A 19320-nucleotide genomic window follows, 5' to 3' on the forward strand; every position below is an offset into this window, starting at 1 on the left:
CTATCCCTCAGCCACTCCTGTGCTTCATTAACCGATCATGATGACGCTTCATTATTACTGGATTGAATATTCAACCAAATAATATATTTGTTTAAATGTCTGTAGATAAAAGAAAAAGCTGTGTCTTCAGGTAGATAGACAAAATACTGGATGTCTCACAATTCAAAGCAGTGTCTGTGTTCAGTGTAGCAGCTTTGTTGGACCACCAGAGGGCATCAGTACTTTTCTGTTGTCAGTAAACACCCCCCCTGTGTGATTCACTTAAGTATTCATCATCAGCAAGGATAAAGTTACACCTATAAACCAAAATCTGGACTTTGGTTTCTCTCTCAATAAGACAATAAATAAATCAAACAGGCAACATGTTTCATTTATGATAAGCAGGAGTTCTGTGAACACTTTTATGGTGAGTATGGATACATGCTCCTCTAAGATCCATAAAATGACATGTGGTGTGCCCCAAGGGTCGGTTTTAGGCCCTGTACTTTTTAATTTGTATATGCTCCCTGTTGGCGGTGTCATCAGGAGGCATGGAATGAACTTCCACAGTTACGCTGATGACACTCAGCTGTACATCTCCGTGTCTCCTGATGACACCAGACCAATTGATGCCCTTTTTAACTGTATTTTAGATATAAGATCTTGGATGGCAGAAAACTTTTTACAGCTTAACCAGGACAAAACTGAAGTTTTAATCATCGGTCCTGAGGCTCAGAGAGAGAAACTCTTGTCTAAATTACAGGTATTTTCACTATGTCCTTCACTACAAGTGAAAAACCTGGGTGTTATTTTTGCTGATGCATGCTTTTATTACCAGTCGCATTGATTACTGTAATGCCCTGCTCTCTGGTCTCCCCAAAAAGAATATTTCACCTTTGCAACTTTTGCAAAACTCTGCAGCTCGTGTGCTGACGAAGACCAGAGGGCGGGCCCACATTACACCGGTTTTAGAATCGCTGCATTGGCTCCCCGTGTGTTTCAGGACCGATTTTAAAGTTCTTTTATTGGTTTTTAAATGTCTTAATGGTCTTGGGCCTTCTTATCTTTCAGGTTTGCTTTTACCATATGAACCCTCGGGGACCCTGAGGTCCTCTGGTACTGGCCTTTTGATTGTCCCTAAAGTCAGGACACATACTCACGGAGAGGCAGCTTTTCAGTGGTATGGTCCTCGACTGTGGAACAGCCTGCCGGAGGAGCTCAGGGCCGCAGAGAACGTACATGTTTTTAAGAACAGGCTCAAGACCCACCTTTTTAATTTAGCTTTTACCTAACGTTTATTTATTTTATGCTTATTTATTCTATCCTGTTATTCTATTTATATTATTAATTTAGGTTTTACCTAATATTTATTGATTTTATTCTTATTCATTTTTTATCTTCTTACTCTGTTTATACTTATATTTATATTTATACTGTATCCCTTTCTTATTTATTTTATCTCTTTATCCTGTTTATATTCTTATTAGGTCATATCTCCAGTGTTTCCTCAGAGGGGGCTCTCTGCACCGGGGCTGTGATCGACCGTGGCTGCTGGGGCTCTGTGGGTCCTCTCAGCCTGGCTGGGGGCTTCTTTGCCTCCCTCCTGCTGCGTGCCCAGCCTGGAGGCTGCGGTCTGTGACCGGCTCCCGGTGCAGACGGATCCCTGTGATATTCTTTAAGTGTGTGTGTGTGTGTGGGGGGGGGGGGGGGGGGGGGGCTGCTTTTAACCATGTAAAGCACTTTGTGCTACAGTTTTTTTTGTATGAAAAGTGCTTTATAAATAAAGATTGATTGATTGAATGCTCAAAAGACATTTCAGTCCCACAGGATTAACATATTATACTTCTCTTATATTTGCTAGTCACACAAATTGGAAAGTGAAGCTAAAATCTCAGCACACTGATAAGAACCACTGCCCAAAAACTTTATGTCATAATGAATGTAATTCATTTTGATTGTCAAAGTGTACACAGAATATAATTACCACATAATTCATTCAACCTCACCTCAATCAATCAATCAATTTATTTATAAGCACATTTAAACAACACTCTGGGGTGGAAAAAGCTGACTTTTACAACAGAATTTATTTGTTTCTCAAATAAAATGCTGCCTTCAAAGAAAACTCCCAGAGTATTTGGTGCTCCGGTCTAGACACTAGAATACCATGATCCACTGTATCAAATGCGTCATTTCGGTCCAAAAGCAATAAATTAGCAGACTTCCAGAGTCAGCAATTAATAAAAGATCATTAAAACCTTTTAAATGCACAGTGTCAGTGCTATGTAGTGCTTTGAAACCAGACTGAAGTGTTTCAGAGATGCAGAAATGCCTGGCTAAGAAATTCAGTTCAAATGACAAATTGTTACTTGAATTATAAAGATAAACATACATTTAAAAAATGATAACAACAACCGCTTATGTGACTCCGAGGTCACTAAAATCAATATTGAATCGGTGTGTAACTTTGCCAAAACAATGTGGGACTCTGTAGTTTTCTCTGGTCCCCTCCCCAATCAGACCAGGAGTGACATGTTTAGCCGCATGTTCTCCTTAAATTGCTGGCTGTCTGAGTGGTGTCCCAGAAACGATGTGGGCTTCATAGATAATTGGCAAACCTTCTGGAGGAAACCTGGTCTTGTTAGGAGAGACGGCATCCATCCCACTTTGGATGGAGCAGCTCTCATTTCTAGAAATATGGACCAATTTATTAACCCCCCAAAATATGACTATCCAGAGTTGGGACCAGGAAGCAGAGTTGCAGTCTTACACGCCTCTCTGCAGCTTCTCTCCTCCTGCTACCCCCCCAAAAACCCATCTCCATAGAGACTGTGTCAGCTCCCAAACAGACAAAAAACAAACCAAAAACCAGCAATAAACAACTTAAACATAAAAAATCACAAAGAAAGAACAATACAGTATCCACATCTGAACCAAAGAGTAAAACAGTGAAATGTGGATTATTAAATATTAGGTCTCTCTCCTCCAAGTCTCTGTTAGTACATGACTTAATAATTGATCAACAAATCGATTTACTCTGCCTTACAGAAACCTGGTTGCAGCAGGATGATTATGTTAGTTTAAATGAATCAACACCCCCGAGTCATTCTAACTACTAGAACCCTCGAAGCACAGGCCGAGGGGGCGGTGTGGCAGCAATTTTTCACACCAGCCTATTAATTAACGAAAGACCAAGACAGACTTTTAATTCATTTGAAAGCCTGATGCTTAGCCTCGTCCACCCCAGCTGTAAAACTCAGAAACCAGTCTTACTTGTTATCATCTATCGTCCACCTGGGCCCTACACAGAGTTTCTACCACTTTATTAACAGTCTAAATAACACTGCATTTAATCGGTTATTAGACTCAGTTGGCATGTCTCAAAATTTAAAAGAACCAAGATGAGGCTGTCATTTTTAGCATCTACATGGATTTTAAAATCACCCACAATAATAGTTTTTTCTTCTTTATCAAACATAAAAGCTTCTTTAAGCTAAAATGATGTCATTTTCTCTCATTATTTTGAGAATCTTTTTCTTTTTCCTTTTTTTGTTTTTGCATAACGAGAGCAGACTGTGTGAAGTGAACATGCTCCCTGGTGGGTTTTCTTTCTGACTCCTCCTCTTCCTGATCAGCCTACAGCAGCTTTCTGATTCTTAGTTTCATTTCTTCACTAGGTCCATATCAGAGCTCAGCTACACAAATTAATTTATATAAGTTTATTTTTTTAAAACATATTTCCACAGTTAGAAGTGAGTCATGAACATGAGTGATTTCTGAATCTGTTGTCAGTTAAACACAGAGGCCGTGTGGATTTATTCTAAGCTCAGAATAAATGGTGCATCAGCCCAACTGGGGGACTCTCTAACTGGTGGGGAGGCTGTTACATCTTCGCAGGTGGTCTCCTCTCTACAGGAGCTCACTTTGCAGGTGGGGGAGAGATATAGGAGAGGTAGAGAATGAACTCAACCTGGGTGTCTATTGTCTTGTGTAGTTTGGGAGATGATTGGATGATGGGGTGGGTGCAGTTTTCTCTGCGGTGGAGTCGGGTGGGCTGCCCCGGACTCTGCGGGGCTGGGCGGTGCTGCTGCTGTGGGCCCCGATCCGGATGGGCCTGGGCCCCCTTGCCCTGGTGGGTTCCAGAGTTGGGGCTGCTTACTGGGGTCAGCGGGGAGCTGGCCCCAGGGAGGGGCCACTTGCCCCTCCCTTTCTTCCCTCCCCATCCTCAGCTGCCTCCCTCTTCCCGCTCTACCACACCCACCCACACACACAGGGCTTGGGGTGCAGATGTGTCACCAGGGTGCAGGGGAGGCACTCCCCCCCCCTCTGTCCCCTTCTGGCCACCTGTGCCTCAATTTTATTCTGCAACCTAGACATCCACATTACTCACACTCTCACATAACACATACATATAGGGCCTTGGGGGTGGGCACGTTTTACAGCATCCAGAGGATGGTCGGTGTATTCCAACCCACCTCTGGCGCTGGTGCCCTACCCTCAATTTTAATGCATATAGACACTGAGGGTTTTCGGGAGGAGCCGTGCTGCTCTCTGGCAGGAAGCACCATGCCCTCCTGTGTTTTAAATGCACTTTAGAACAGCACACAGCAACACTACATATGAGCGGGCGGAGGGAGGTTTGGGGTCTTCACTCACCCCGGTTCTGTTAGCCGTCAGGGCTGGGGGCTGGGGGGCTGGGAGGAGCTGCTGGCCGTCAGATTGGGGTCTGGGATGCGGGGCCTCCCTGCTACTGCAGATGGGGGGGCGGTCCGCTTGCCTCCACCCCAGAGAGAAGGGTTACACCTCCTGGGTCTAGGTGCGGCTTGCCCCTCTGGGGGCGGGGGTACCTGGACCTGGGATACAGAGTATGTTTGGGGAGTGTGATTGTCTGTGCAGTGTCTATTTGTGTCTGTCTACATGTTGGGTAAGTGCCGAGTATTTGGTTGTGTATATGGGGGTGGGAATGCACGTTTGAGTCTGTGTGCGTCTGTTTGTCTGTGTCTATATGTCAGGTTGGGCCTTAGACTCTACCTCTCTGGGAACATCTCAGGCCCTCCAAAGTACGGAGGCCTATCTCCCCTCACCACACTCCCTGCCGGTGGCTGATGCCCTCAGATGTTGTTGTGCTGGTGGTTCTTGTCAACTGGGGCTGGGCACTCATGTATGTACCGGCTCACTCCTGGTGGCCGATTGGCGGGCCTGGCACCTGTGGCCCGGCTGGGCCCCTTCCGGGGGGTGGGGTGCCCTCAGGCCTCTGGCCTCTGGGCCTGAAGCTCGGTCCTCTCTGGCGCGGCCGGCTGCCGGCGGAGCCCGCGGGCACGCCACTGCAACCCCCTCCGGCCTCTGCTCTGTGGCTGCTGGGTGACATCTCGTTTGGGGGTCTACTCAGCTCTTCCCAGGAGGGTGGCACGGTTCCCCCCCTTTGGTGGTCCTCCTTGGGTCCTCATACTCTGGGGCCTCTGGATGTCTGGGGCCTGGATCTCCTCCATAGCTGCTTCATGCCCTGGGGGACGGGGCTATGGCTCCCCACACTCCCTAGCAGATCATTACATGGAGAAACCTTTGGAATACAAGCATGCTTATCCACACAGGTGTGCACACGGGTGTTCACAGACACAAACTACACCTTTCTTGGCTGCTACCTCAAAGCACATTGTGCGCTGTCGATCTTGCGTGCTGCACAACAACATTTAATATTTAGTATCTACTGTTATCTACTGCTAGCTAGTTTATTGTGATGGTGCTGTATTTATTATGTAGCTGTTTTTTGTTTGTTTGTTTGTTTGTTTGTTTGTTTGTTGTATCTTCTGTTTTTTTTCTCCATACAGGTGATCCAGGTGTTTTGTTTGTTTTCTTTCTTTCTTCTCCCCTTTCTCGCCATCTCTTCTCCCCTCAATTTTTCTTTCTCTCCCTCTCTTTCTTTCATTCTTTCTCCCTGTCCTATCTCCCAGTCATGTCTGTCCCGACTGTAACAACTGAAAATAAAATAAATACATAATTATAATAAAGGTCAATCAAATGGACCAATATGGCAAGGCCATGATGATCCAGTTGGTAAAGTAAATCCGCTTGGCATCTCTCTTGGCCTTAAGACAACAATTCTGATGGCTAAAGATCCAAACGGGACAGGGGGGGAAAAAAAAAAAAAAAAAGAATAAAATCTTGAGGCTCCATCCTTCTGTGTGACTCTGGACTAATGCAGCTTCAGACCCACAGTGGGCCTGAACTGGGAGGCTAAACTGGAGCTAACTGATTAAAAACAGCATCCTGCACATGTGAATTTAGTTACTACTTACACAATTAAATCAGACTAAAGCTAACTTATATTTTTATGATTATTATTGTTTAATTCCCCTTTAAAATTTAATTAATTTAACGATAAGCTTGGTATTTTTATTTGCTACAAGTGAGAATTTGAATTTTCAAAGGGGGGGGACTGCAGTGAAAATAAAATGTGGCATTTTAAGTTCCTGTGCATTCATCAGTGTTTTAACAGAGGGGGTTAAGTTCTGTATTTGTACCTCTGCATGCTGCATGTTGCATGAAACAGAAACTTGCGGTTAAGATGCCTGAGACGAGCTTTTGCAGCTCACCCCAGGGTGATAAATATCAGGCTTCTCGTACAGGAAGAGTTGTGTAAAGCCCCTCCTCCTCAGCCTTTTTGGATTCACCGCCTGTTTGCAGTTTGCCTTCTTGCTGTGCAGACTCTGATCTGTGTTTGAAGATATGATTAAAACTCAGAAAGACTCCTGCTTCCTTTTGGAGTCAGACTCAAGTGGTCACTAGGAGAGTTTCATTTTTCAGTGAGTCATAAAAGACTCAATGAAAACATGGCTTCCACATTAATTTAACTGAAACTCTGAGCAGAGCCTGCTCTGAACTAGGTCAAGTGTTCAGTATAGGTTACCATGGTGATCTGATCAATTAAAAGACATCCAGCTTTGTGACACTGACAACTCTGACTTTAATCAGTGTTAACCCATAAACCCAGCTTCATGGTACAGCCCTCAGGGCAGCAGCTTCAACTGTTTAACCACAGAGCACATACAGGGCTCGTCCCCGAGAGGAAGGCAGGCTAATTCAGATTCAGCAGTAAAAACAGTCTAGAATGAGAGAGGAGGACCTGAAACACAGGACCAAAATCAGAGGAAGATTATTCTCTCCATTATTCTTTATGGTTATTTATGAACTTTTCCTGTCATCATGTTGTCTTGATAAGCTGCTTGTCTCAGTCCTCAGGTGTGCGCTGAGGGGGCGCAGAGATGTTTAGACAGGAAATGTAAGGCACACTTTACAAAGGTTACAGGCGGTGAAATGCAGCTGTGATGTTTTGCATCTGTAGGAGCACAACACTCATGAAAGAGGAAGTACTGCACGCTTGTGAAGCAGAGCATAAAAAGAATGAAGAGAAGTGGGGGAAAAAGTGAAGAAACTGACGTGTTGAAAACACATGACATATACTGGCATAAAAACAAAGGTGCTGGTGCAATCCAACTGCCCGTTTAATGCCTTCTAAGGACAGGACAGGCATTTTAAAGACGACCAGAACTGAGTGGTGCTGGATACAATGAAGACCCACAGCCTGGTGTACATCAACATCCACACTGCATGAAAAATAAATAATATTCCACACCCTGAGGCTTGCAAACACACTGAATGCCGAGTCCTTCTCCAAGTGTGGAAACACAGTTACACACATCACAAACACGTGGCTGCAAACCATGGTGTTTCATTGCTTAAAGAACAAGCTGTGTGAAAATTGGACTCATACCCATACAACCTCACCCTGTGGTTACAAAGCAAGTGGCACCACAGGAAATGACAGCTACACAGTTCTTTCAGTTTTACACACAGACCTGCAGAGCAGAGCACATTTGTGAAGAAGAAAAAACTGGCTGGGTCACAAACAGGGTGTGTTAAACCGTCCTGAACAGCGGCATGCTAATCTGGCACACAGCAAAGACCACATGTCAGCAGGAAGAGATCGTAATCTGTACAGTTAGCCAGGGTTAATACAGAGACACTGTTTCAAATGACTTCCCAACATTTTGTGAGTATGGAGTAATCTGTGCTTAACACATAACAGAGAAAGAGAAGGAAGTAGGTAACACAATCACTGACTCACAAACATCCAAACAAAGGCTTCAGGCATCTGTTTTGCTGCCTCGTGACCTGAATGCATGAATTCTGCTGTCTACCAAAACCTCCTGAAGGAGAATATCTGGCCATCAGTTCGTGTCCTCACTCAGATGCGCACTTCTTGACACACCTCTGAAAAGCAAAATGAGCAGCCTAGTCAAAATCCAGACTGAATCTGACTGAGATGTTGTGTCATGACTAAAAAGGCGGTTCATGCTGGAAAACCCTCCAATGTGGTTGAATTACAACAATTTGTTAAAGATGAGTGGGCCAGAAATCATCCACATTCCTGTAAAAGACTCCAGGTAGCCAATTAATGCAAATGCTTGAATGCAGTTGTTGCTGCTAAGAGAGGCCCAACCAGTTATTGTGTTTAGGAGGCAATCACTTTTTCACACAGGGTCATGTAGGTTTGCTTTATTTTCCCCTTCATTTGGAAGCTGCATTTTGTGTTTACTTGTGTTATCTTCGTCTAATATTTTAATTTGTTTGATGATCTGAAACATGTAAGTGTGACAAACATACAAAAAAAACCAGGAAATCAGCAAGGGTGCAAATACTTTTTCACACCAGTGTAAGTCCTCATGTTTTTAAATCAGATATTGGTCTTTGCATGTGAAATGTTTTTCATATTGTGAAACGTGCTGCAAAACAAACTAGGCTGTTATCTAAAGGCTGCATGAAAATACTCTGCAGTTTAGGTTTGCAGTACTGTGATGGATTTAAAATAAAGAGCAGTATGTGATTGGTGCACAGAGGTTATCGTGTTCACGGTCAAAGTTAGGGTTCATCAAGTGTAGCATGATGAGTTTGGCGTGGGGCGCTGTAGCTCAACAGGTAAAGCAGGTCACCAAAAAATGACTTCCAAGTCTCTGTTAGTACATGACTTAATAATTGATCAACAAGTCGATTTACTCTGCCTTACAGAAACCTGGTTGCAGCAGGATGAGTATGTTAGTTTAAATGAATCAACACCCCCGAGTCATTCTAACTACCAGAAACCTCGAAGCACAGGCCGAGGGGGCGGTGTGGCAGCAATTTTTCACTCCAGCCTATTAATCAACCAAAGACCAAGACAGACTTTTAATTCATTTGAAAGCCTCTTACTCATCCGTATCCACCCTAGCTGTAAAACTCAAAAAACCTTTTGTTGTTGTTGTTGTTGTTGTTTGTAAAATCACACTGTATCATTTTCCGACATATGGCACAGAAACTTAATATTTTCAGTATTTCCTGAAAACTGAGGGAAAATATATACATTTCAAATCACATTTAAATTTACAATAAAGGATTACATGGCAGTGAGTAATAGATTTCATCACAGTAGACGTCGTTCTAAAAGTGCTGTAACTAAGTTTAAGGATACAATTCCTCCATTGATATTCGATGCCATGCACCATCACAGGGCAGGGAAGCTACCTGAACTCTACCCCCACAGAGGTCGATTATCTTGTTAATAGTTCAACATCTACACTGCATATGACTCTGGACACTTTAGCTCCTCTGAAGAACAAAAGCCTCAAATCAGAAGTACTTGACTCCCTGGTGTAACCCTCAAGGACACACCTTGAATCAGAAAAACTACAAGCTGGAGCAGAAATGATGTCTCACTAATTCAAAAGATCTTTAAATAGCCTGGATAAAACATTTGTGGATCGATATTAAAGCCCTCTGTAACCATCTCGTAACACGTAACATATATACAGATACTTTCAATACTACTGATATTTTTTAGACTCTTTTTCTCCATCTATTTTCTTCTGCTTGTCCAGGGCCACGTCACAGGAGCATAAGCCTAAGCAGAGGAGTCCAGACATCCCTCTCCCTAGGCACCTCCTTCAGCTTATCCTTGGGAACACGAGGACATTTCCAGGCCAGCCAAGAGACATAATCTCTCAAGCATGTCCTGGGTCTGCCCTGGGGCCTCCTTCCAGTGGGACATGCCTAGAACATCTCACACAGGAGACACCAGGAGGCATCCTTATCAGATGCCCGAACCACATCACTGGCTCCTTTCAATAGTGAGGAGTATCTCACCCGATTTCTCCAAGGGAGAGACCAGCCACCCACTGGAGAAAGCTCATTTCCACCCTTTGTATCCATGATGTAATTCTTATACTTTTGGTAACTACCCATACGTGAGGATCACGTAGATCGACCGGTAAATTTTGACCTCCGCTTCTGCATCAGCTCTCTCTTCACCACGACAGACTGGTAAATCGTCAGCATGTCTCCGTCTGTCCAGTCCAAAAATAACTTTTGTCCAACAGGCAAAATTCCAACATACAGGCAGCATCATACCCATCCCACCACCTCTCACCAAGGGCAACTCCAGACTGGGATAATTCAGATCAATTTTATTTATACAGCTCCAAATCACAACAACAGCTGCCACAATACAAAGAAAAAAGAGAAAAACCCAACAATCATATGACCCCCTATGAGCAAGCACTTTGGCGACAGTGGGAAGGAAAAACTCCCTTTTAACAGGAAGAACCCTCCGACAGAACCAGGCTCAGGGAGGGGCGGCCATCTGCTGCGACCGGTTGGGGTGAGAGAAGGAAGACAGGATAAAGACATGCTGTGGAAGAGAGACAGAGATTAATAACAGATATGATTCGATGCAGAGAGGTCTATTAACACATAGTGAGTGAATTAGAAACACTCAATGCATCATGGGAATCCCCGGCAGCCTACGTCTATTGCAGCATAACTAAGGGAGGATTCAGGGTCACCTGGTCCAGCCCTAACTATATGCTTTAGCACAAAGGAAAGTTTGAAGCCTAATCTTAAAAGTAGAGATAGTGTCTGTCTCCTGGATCCAAACTGGAAGCTGGTTCCACAGAAGAGGGGCCTGAAAACTGAAGGCTCTGCCTCCCATTCTACTTTTAAATACTCTAGGAACAACAAGTAGGCCTGCAGTGTGAGAGCGAAGTGCTCTAATAGGGTGATATGGTACTACAAGGTCATTAAGATAAGATGGGGCCTGATTATTTAAGACCTTGTATGTGAGGAGCAGGATTTTGAATTCTGGATTTAACAGGAAGCCAATGAAGGGAAGCCAAAACAGGAGAAATCTGCTCTCTCTTTCTAGTCCCTGTCAGGACTCTTGCTGCAGCATTTTGGATCAGCTGAAGGCTTTTCAGCGAGTTTTTAGGACATCCTGATAATAATGAATGACAGTAGTCCAGCCTGGAAGTAATAAATGCATGAACTAGTTTTTCAGCGTCACTCTGAGACAGGATATTTCTAACTTTAGAGATGTTGCGCAAATGGAAGAAAGCAGTCTTACATATTTGTTTAATATGTGAATTGAAGGACATGTCCTGGTCAAAAATGACTCCGTTAATCCAAAATACTGCAGCAAGACTACTCACAGGAACTAGGAAGAAAGAGCAGATTCCGCCTGCATTTCCCTCTCTTCATTGGCTCCCTGTTAAATCCAGAATTGAATTTGAAAACATCCACATCATATATAACACCTTGAATAACCAGGCCCCATCTTATCTTAAAGACCTCATAAGTAGGGCTGTCAATGTCGACACATTAACGTGTCATCATGATTAACGCGATTAAAAATTTTTAACGCATTTAACCCATCTGGAGCACGGACAACAAACTTTGGACAAACTGCCTGAAATGCGTTGACATTTCAGGGATTTTGAGTCATTCTGCGCTCTGGATGGGTTAATCGTGATGACAGACTAATCTGCGTTAACGCATTAAAATTGACAACCCTACTCATAACATTTGATCACCCCACTAGAGCACTTCACTCTCCGACTGACCTCAGTTTTTAGGCCCCTCTTCTTTGGAACCAGCTTCCAGTTTGGATTAGGAAGACAGACTTCTCTACTTTTAAGATTAGGCTTCAAACTTTTTTTGATAAAGCATATAGTTACGGCTGGATCAGGTGACCCTGCTTCAATAATGCTGCAAAAGATCTGGGCTGCTGGGGGATTCCCCTGATGGACTGGACTGAGCACTTCTTCTTCTCTCACCTTTCTCACTCACTATGTGTTAATAGACCTCTCTGCATTGAATCATACCTGTTATTAATCTCTGTCTCTCTTCCACAGCATGTCTTTATCCTGTCTTCCTTCTCTCACCCCAACCAATCACAGCAGATGGCCCCGCCCCTCCCTGAGCCTGGTTCTGCTGGAGGTTTCTTCCTGTTAAAAGGGAGTTTTTCCTTCCCACTGTCGCCAAAGTGCTCATAGGGGGTCATATGATTGTTGGGTTTTTCTCTTTTTTCTTTGTCTTGTGGAAGCTGTTGTTGTGATTTGGTGCTTTATAAATAAAAATGAAATAAATTGATTATGGAACTTTTTATATATTTTTTCTTTTCTTGTTAAACTTTAGTGCCCATTAACAACAAATACATTAGAACTAACTAAAGTTTATAAAATGCTTATATTAAAACAGAAAATGTAGCATTTAGTTACCAAAGGCAGCGTAATGGTTTGTTCTTCTTTCTCTTGTCAAAGACATTAGCTCCATTCCTCTATGCGCTCTGAACTGGACAAGCTAAACGTCTGGTTGTAGGTAAATAGCTGGCTCAACTTAAATTTATCTGTTAATTCAATGTCAGTTATCTAGCATCAGAGATTTTAAGAACATGGTATTACTTACTGTATAACTACTAATTTTATAACTAATTCAGTTATAAAATGTTAGGCGAACAATAGAAAATGTCCTAATTCAACATTAATCAAGTTGACGTTTTTACAGTGTGGGTAATCCTGCTGCACAAAAAAAATACTTCCTCTATCCCGCTGTGGCTAAACGGTCAAAATGCCAGGTTCAGCATCCTGGAAAGTTTTCATTCCAGACTGCCCTTTCGATACTCAAACATGATTTTACTGTAAGAGAGGGAGCTTCCCCGATTCCTTCAGTCGTCAAACTTTGGTTCTATCGTTTGCTGCGCACGGATATTTTGGTTTCTGGTTTCTGAGTAGTTGGCTCATTGGCAAACAGACGATAGTCGAACGTCATTAAGGGGAGGACACGGCACACTGCTGAATATAAAGATGGCAAACTATTCAACGACAACGCATCGACATCAACGACACACTGCCGTTACAAAGGACAAAGATGGGCGGTACGTACATTTTACATTTCATACAGGTTGTAAGTAAACCAGCAGAGCATTTCTGAGTTCTTTCTTATTATGTTTTCATGTGTTATTAACAGCGGTGCTAACAACATAAACGTCTCATCTGTAACAGAGAAAGCTACACTTACACAGTATAACACTCCCTGTGTTTAGTCTACGAGCTCGCTGGTTTTTAAAATAGTTTCTAGTCATCAGACGTCTCATTCATTACCTCAAAGGTCACTCGGCTGTTTAATCGTCTTCATTTGTTGCTTCTTTCCTTTAATTTAATATTTGTAATAATGTCTTGATTACTTGTGTAAGTGTGTAACATGTAGAGATTTGTCTTTTTTTCTAAATTGAATCCTGAACAGTTCTCAGTTAATCTGACGACATGAAATAATAGAAAGGTTGTTATTTGCAGTCAGTGCTGAGTGAGGCTCACATGATCACTCCTGGCACCCTAAAATCAGCCACTCGATAACTTTATCATCTATAAAATAGTAATGTTATTACATTTAATATCATTTTGACTAAATTGATTTTTTAAATAATTGTGGCAAAGTTCTGCTGAGCAGCATGACAGGAAGGCTCCAGGTGGTGACTGCTCCAGATTTGTATTTTTAGCCATTTAAGTCAGAAAATGTAGAACTGCTGGATCTGTTGAAATATACAGTGTGTACCATAATATAATTAATAATTGAAGATACACATTTGGGGTTTTAACATATTTAACAATTCTTTTTTTATAGGGTCCCAGGGGAGTAAACCAGAAGGTAGGACAAAAGTCTTATAAAGCTCCTATAAGTGACATTAGCATAAAAAGCAGCTTTCTAGGCTAAATCTTCGATGCATTAATATACCTGCTTTTAATTAAACACTTGCCCTTCACCAGACCGACGATTACTGCAATACATAATGAAACAGCAAAGTTACTTTATGAAGTACAATTTCTGAAAATGAAAACATTCGACTGTACAAATGGTCAACAGACATGCTGCTATCATATTTATCTGAAGTGTTTCTGAACTTTGAATTTTACATATATAGAGATCAGTGAGACACCATAAAACTAAGATGGGAAAGTGTGGGAGTAAAATGGGACTCACTGTGGTTTAAATGAAAACTAATGAGTCTATAATGCTGATAATTAAGATAATAAAAACAGCTGCTAATTAATTTCTTTGTAATGCAAAGTCAGTAAAACAACTGCAAGCTGGGAACAGTTGAAGCGTCATTCAAACATCAGCTGTTGTTCAGACTGAGTGCTGCAGCGCTGATATGTAATTGTAATTATAATGAAGCATGTAATCTAAATTCTCCAACAGCGCCAGAGGAGCTCAGGATCATGCTCATTGGAAAGACTGGAGCTGGGAAAACTTCAATCATGAACACGTTCCTGGGAAAAGCTGCTGTGACGAAGAACTCGTTTGCCTCAGATGAAGCGCCGTGCACAACCGAGACGGCGCCGTTTGGAAACCAAAGACTGGTTTTAGCTGATACTCTCGGCCTGTGCCACACCAGCAAATCTAAGGAGGAGGTGCTGAGTAAGCTCATTGCATCCACCTTTCAGTTTGATTCTGAGCAGGGGCCTCACGTGTTCCTGTACGTGCACAGATGGGAGGACGGTTTTACGACACATGATGTGGAACGAGTGAAAGTCCTGAGGAGGATCTTTGGTAAAGAGGCCATGCGTTATTTCTTCCTCCTGATCACACATATCAATGGAGATCTGTCTGGTGGGCAGAAAAACCAGATAAGGAAGTTTATTAAGAAAGTGGGATTTAAAACACAGAAATACTGTGTTATTAACAACAGAGGTAATGAAAACCGAAAAACAAAAGAACAAAAGGAGCTGGTGAAGGAAATCAATGAAATGGTAGAAAATAACAAGCTAAGGAACTACACCAAGGAAATGTTTGAACATGCACAGGAAGTCTTAAGGAACCAAATCCAAAAGTCAAAAACTCAGAGGCAGATGGGTGCTGGAGACCAACATGTGGCCACTGTCGCTAAAGCCCTGTTGTCTCCTGTGCTGCCCGCGGACTTTGTTACCGTAGTCCTACAAGCAAATGTCTGGCTGGCAACAAAGTTTGACAACTGTCTCACGTAATAACAAAAAGCAGGGAAGTCGAGACCTTCAGACTGTAGCAACAAACCCATTAGAAACGATCCACATTTATTGTGCTGTAATAAAACAGCAGCTGATCCAGAGTACTATAAAAGAGTGAAATATTCAACTATTTTTACTGCACTTTATTAATCTGATACCTTCAGCTTCTCTGCAGACCGCAATCAATAGTACAACCAATGCATCACCATGCTTTAGAGGAAAGACATTTCCACGCTTGCTCCGTCTGTGCCAACTCCACCTTTATCATTTTTCTGTAAACACTTATGTAATTTTTTTTTAAAAGTGATCTTTGTGTTTGGTAATGCCACATTCTTCTCCTCGTGTGTTCTTTCTGATTCAGTAAAGTTAAAATGCTAATGTATCAATCAGTGTGTGAAATTAATCAGACATTAACAGCAAAATCAGCAAATAAAAGATGATTCAAACAAAACGGTTGATTTTCTGACATGACTCAGCTGTGATGTGACGGGAAGATTTTAACAAAACAAAATACAAATTTACAAAACTTGGAAAGAAGAAAATATCAAATGCAGCAATAAAAATAATAAAAATAAAACTGTACAACAAAAGATTATTCTGATTTCTTTATAGGCCTCCTTTTGCAAGAGTTAACAAGAGTACTTTGACAAATTGGCAAAAAAAAACAGAGACTCAAAAAAGAAGCCCAACAGCATTATAAGACTCACCACAGGACTAAAGAATGAAAACAAAGAAAAACTACAACAACAAAAAATGATCCTGATAATACACAACAAGTTGCTGCTGTCATTATTATTACTGGTTGTTACTGATGAGATCATTGTTAATGATTATAAGGGTGATTGGTTTTACTATTGTATAATTTTACAAATTATTATTATTTTTATTATTATCATTATTATCATTATTATTATCTTTTAATGCTATAATACTATTTGATCCTGTGAAAACTAAGGTCTCAAATCAGAAGTACCTGACTCCGTGGTATAATTCTCAAACACGTAGCCTAAAGCAGATAACTCGTAAGCTGGAGAGGAAATGGCGTGTCACAAATTTAGAGGATCATCATTTAGCCTGGAGAAATAGTTTGCTGCTTTATAAGAAAGCCCTCCGCAAAGCCAGAACATCTTACTATTCGTCACTGATTGAAGAAAATAAGAACAACCCCAGGTTTCTCTTCAGCACTGTAGCCAGGCTGACAAACAGTCAGAGCTCTACTGAGCCAACCATCCCTTTAACGTTAACTAGTAATGACTTCATGAACTTCTTCACAAATAAAATTTTTATCATTAGAGAAAAAATTACCAATAATCATCCCACAGATGTAATATTATCTACAGCTACTTTTAGTACCATCGATGTTAAGTTAGACTCTTTTTCTCCAATTGATCTTTCTGAGTTAACTTCAATAATTACTTCCTCCAAACCATCAACGTGTCTTTTAGACCCCATTCCTACAAAACTGCTCAAAGAAGTCCTGCCATTAATTAATGCTTCGATTTTCTTAAATAGAGTATGAACTACTGCTTTTATATTTTTATTATTATTATTTGTTTTCCATTAAAATGATATACCACCCATTAAAAAAATTCAAAATAGAGTTTTAAACAGTTGTAACTGAATATATACTTATAACAATCTACTGTTCATTTTTGATTATATTAACTACAAAAAAAGTTTAGCTAGCTAAACAACAACTTTAGCTGAGTATAAGCTAACCTTATACCAGCTAATGTTAGGCTCCAGTATGCTAAATACTAATCTCTCCTTCTAAGAAACAGTTTATTTATTCTCAAATTGTATTAGCAATTATTTGCGTTAGAGTCCAACAACATTAGATCCACTTCAAAGAATTTTTCACCAACACTTGTAACAGCAGCTAATAGCAGTTAACAGAGGCTAACAGCAGCCAACAGAGTGTAACAGCAGCTAACAGGAGCTAACAGAGGCTAACAGAGGCTAACAGCAGCCAACAGAGTGTAACAGCAGCTAACAGCAGCTAACAGAGTGTAACAGCAGCTAGCAGCAGTTAACAGAGGGTAACAGCAGCTACTAGTGGCGAAAACAGCAGCTTTTAAGAACAGAAAAGTTAACTATAGCCTCAAAAACTCACCGCAATAGTGAGCTTGTCTCATATCCTTTCACGCAAGCTGTGTCCCAAAACGTCGGCTGCATCCTCCGGAGGCCGCATTTGAAGGCCGATTACGTCACAGCCAGGCGACGAAGGCTGTCCCAATTCGTCGACTCCTTCAAATGCGGCCTTCATTTCCCTGAATTTGAAGGATGGGTCGGGTGTGTCCTTCGTGGCCCACCATATCCCAGAATTCATAGCGCGGCCCAGCCAAATTTCAGCTGCCAACAATGGCGGCCGCTACTAAGTTTTAAAATTAGTCTTATTAATCTTTCTGGGTCACAAAATAAAATTTTAACATATTTTCAGGAGAGAAAGTAGCTGTGTAAATTACAAATATCTGCTTGGTTTATCAAGACATCGCATATTTGCAAAAGTGCGCCGACGTTTTCAAAGACGTCTGTTACCCACCCGCTCGATAGCAAGCCGGGGGGTTCAATGGTCACTCCAGCCGGCGAGAGCAGCGGACTGCCGGCTTCATCGTTTTCAGACCCCCGCTCTTTCGCTACTCAGGTTAAACATGATATATAAGTCACTCGGATAACTTAAAAATGTAATTGTTTGCCTTTTTTCGGTGTTTTATTTGTTCCGGAGTAAATCGGTTTGGCTGAGATCAAAGTTATTAGATTATTAGATTAAATAAAACTTTATTAATCCATCGGGTGGGTTCCTCCGGGATTTTCACACAGCTGAATAAACGTCAAACGTCAAACTGATTAAACAGAAGTGTGAGACGGTGGAGAATTTTCGCCAGTGTCCTGTTATATTTTATATAGCAAGGAGCAGACGGCCGAGTTTATTAAACTCCACCGACACAGCGGTGACGCAAATCTGAAGGCTCGACCGTCCCATTTCACAGCCTCGCACTTCCAGCCTTCTCGGTCTTCGAAGGACCCGGCCCACGTAGACCGCGGAGGCCGGGTCCTCCGAAGGATGCAGCCGACGTTTTGGGACACAGCTAAAGTGTTACAGCCTATTCCTCAGTAAATGAAGGCAGATGCTGCACAACCAGCACCAACAGCAGAGTGACAGCATTCCACAAACAGGGAAAAACTCGGGGTTTGGTCCAAACAGTAGTAGAAACAAGCCAGCTGGCCTTGGCCTTCATGGGGTACAAACCAGATTTATCATTTCTGATCTATCTTGGCTGACTAAAACATGTTTGTCCTATAGCCTCCACCCAGCTAGGATTATGCACCTAAGCTGGTTGGAGTAAGAAAACAGTTTACTGCAATCTGCAGTCTACTGACATCAGACTGTGAGATTCTACACAATGTAACTGCTGGTAACTTTTACATGATTTTACTCTAACTGGAAACTAGGAGCAGACTCAGACATCAAGATACAAGAAAGAAACACATTTATTTACAAAGTGAAGCAATGAGTAAGAAGTGAGCGAGCCTGGGAAGGTGACTCTGCCAAAGAGAAAGGAAGGACCATCCAGCTCGCCCCAGAACCCAGCATGTTTTTAGGGTTGTCTTATTTTATATGAATGAACAAAGTGTTCTTCTACATTCACATTTGTCCAGGTTTAATAAGGTGTTGTCTGTCCTTTCTATAGATGTGTTGCTTTTGACAGCAGGTTAGCTGTTTCTGTTTCCAGCTGTAAATTTGTCTTACAGATATGAAAATGCAAACATAACTGTCAAAAAAGACAAAATCATTTTTCATGATGTGAAACTTTTGTTTTAAATTTGCCACTGTTAGGGTTTAAATGAAACTGTGAACAGATGTGTTACTGTGACGTCTTCATGGAGTGATGTAACTGTGGGTGAAAAGGCAGACCTGTGGAAATGCACTCTGCATGATGCACTCTTTTTCAGCCTTCTGATTGGTTGCTTTGTGCCACACTTCCTGCCCTAG

At 41.9% G+C, this 19320-nt stretch overlaps 1 protein-coding gene across 1 annotated transcript; it reads left to right on the top strand.

Annotated features, from left to right (window-relative positions):
* Nucleotides 1-13077: 13077 nt before the first annotated feature.
* LOC102076869 (GTPase IMAP family member 4) lies at nucleotides 13078-15777 on the top strand. Its single transcript, XM_005469151.4, has 3 exons — nucleotides 13078-13219; nucleotides 13966-13989; nucleotides 14542-15777. Exons 1-3 carry the CDS (start codon nucleotides 13213-13215, stop codon nucleotides 15324-15326), a joined length of 816 nt encoding a protein of 271 aa, XP_005469208.1. The 5' UTR covers nucleotides 13078-13212; the 3' UTR covers nucleotides 15327-15777.
* The last annotated feature ends 3543 nt before the right edge of the window (nucleotides 15778-19320 follow it).

The sequence above is a fragment of the Oreochromis niloticus genome, linkage group LG4 (genome assembly GCF_001858045.2).
Source record: "Oreochromis niloticus isolate F11D_XX linkage group LG4, O_niloticus_UMD_NMBU, whole genome shotgun sequence".
Taxonomy (NCBI): Eukaryota; Metazoa; Chordata; class Actinopteri; order Cichliformes; family Cichlidae; genus Oreochromis; species Oreochromis niloticus.

Coding starts and splice junctions, on each gene's coding strand:
- LOC102076869 (XM_005469151.4), top strand. Junction 13,990..14,541: donor CCAGGGGAGTAAACCAGAAG/GTAGGACAAAAG, acceptor ATTCTCCAACAG/CGCCAGAGGAGCTCAGGATC.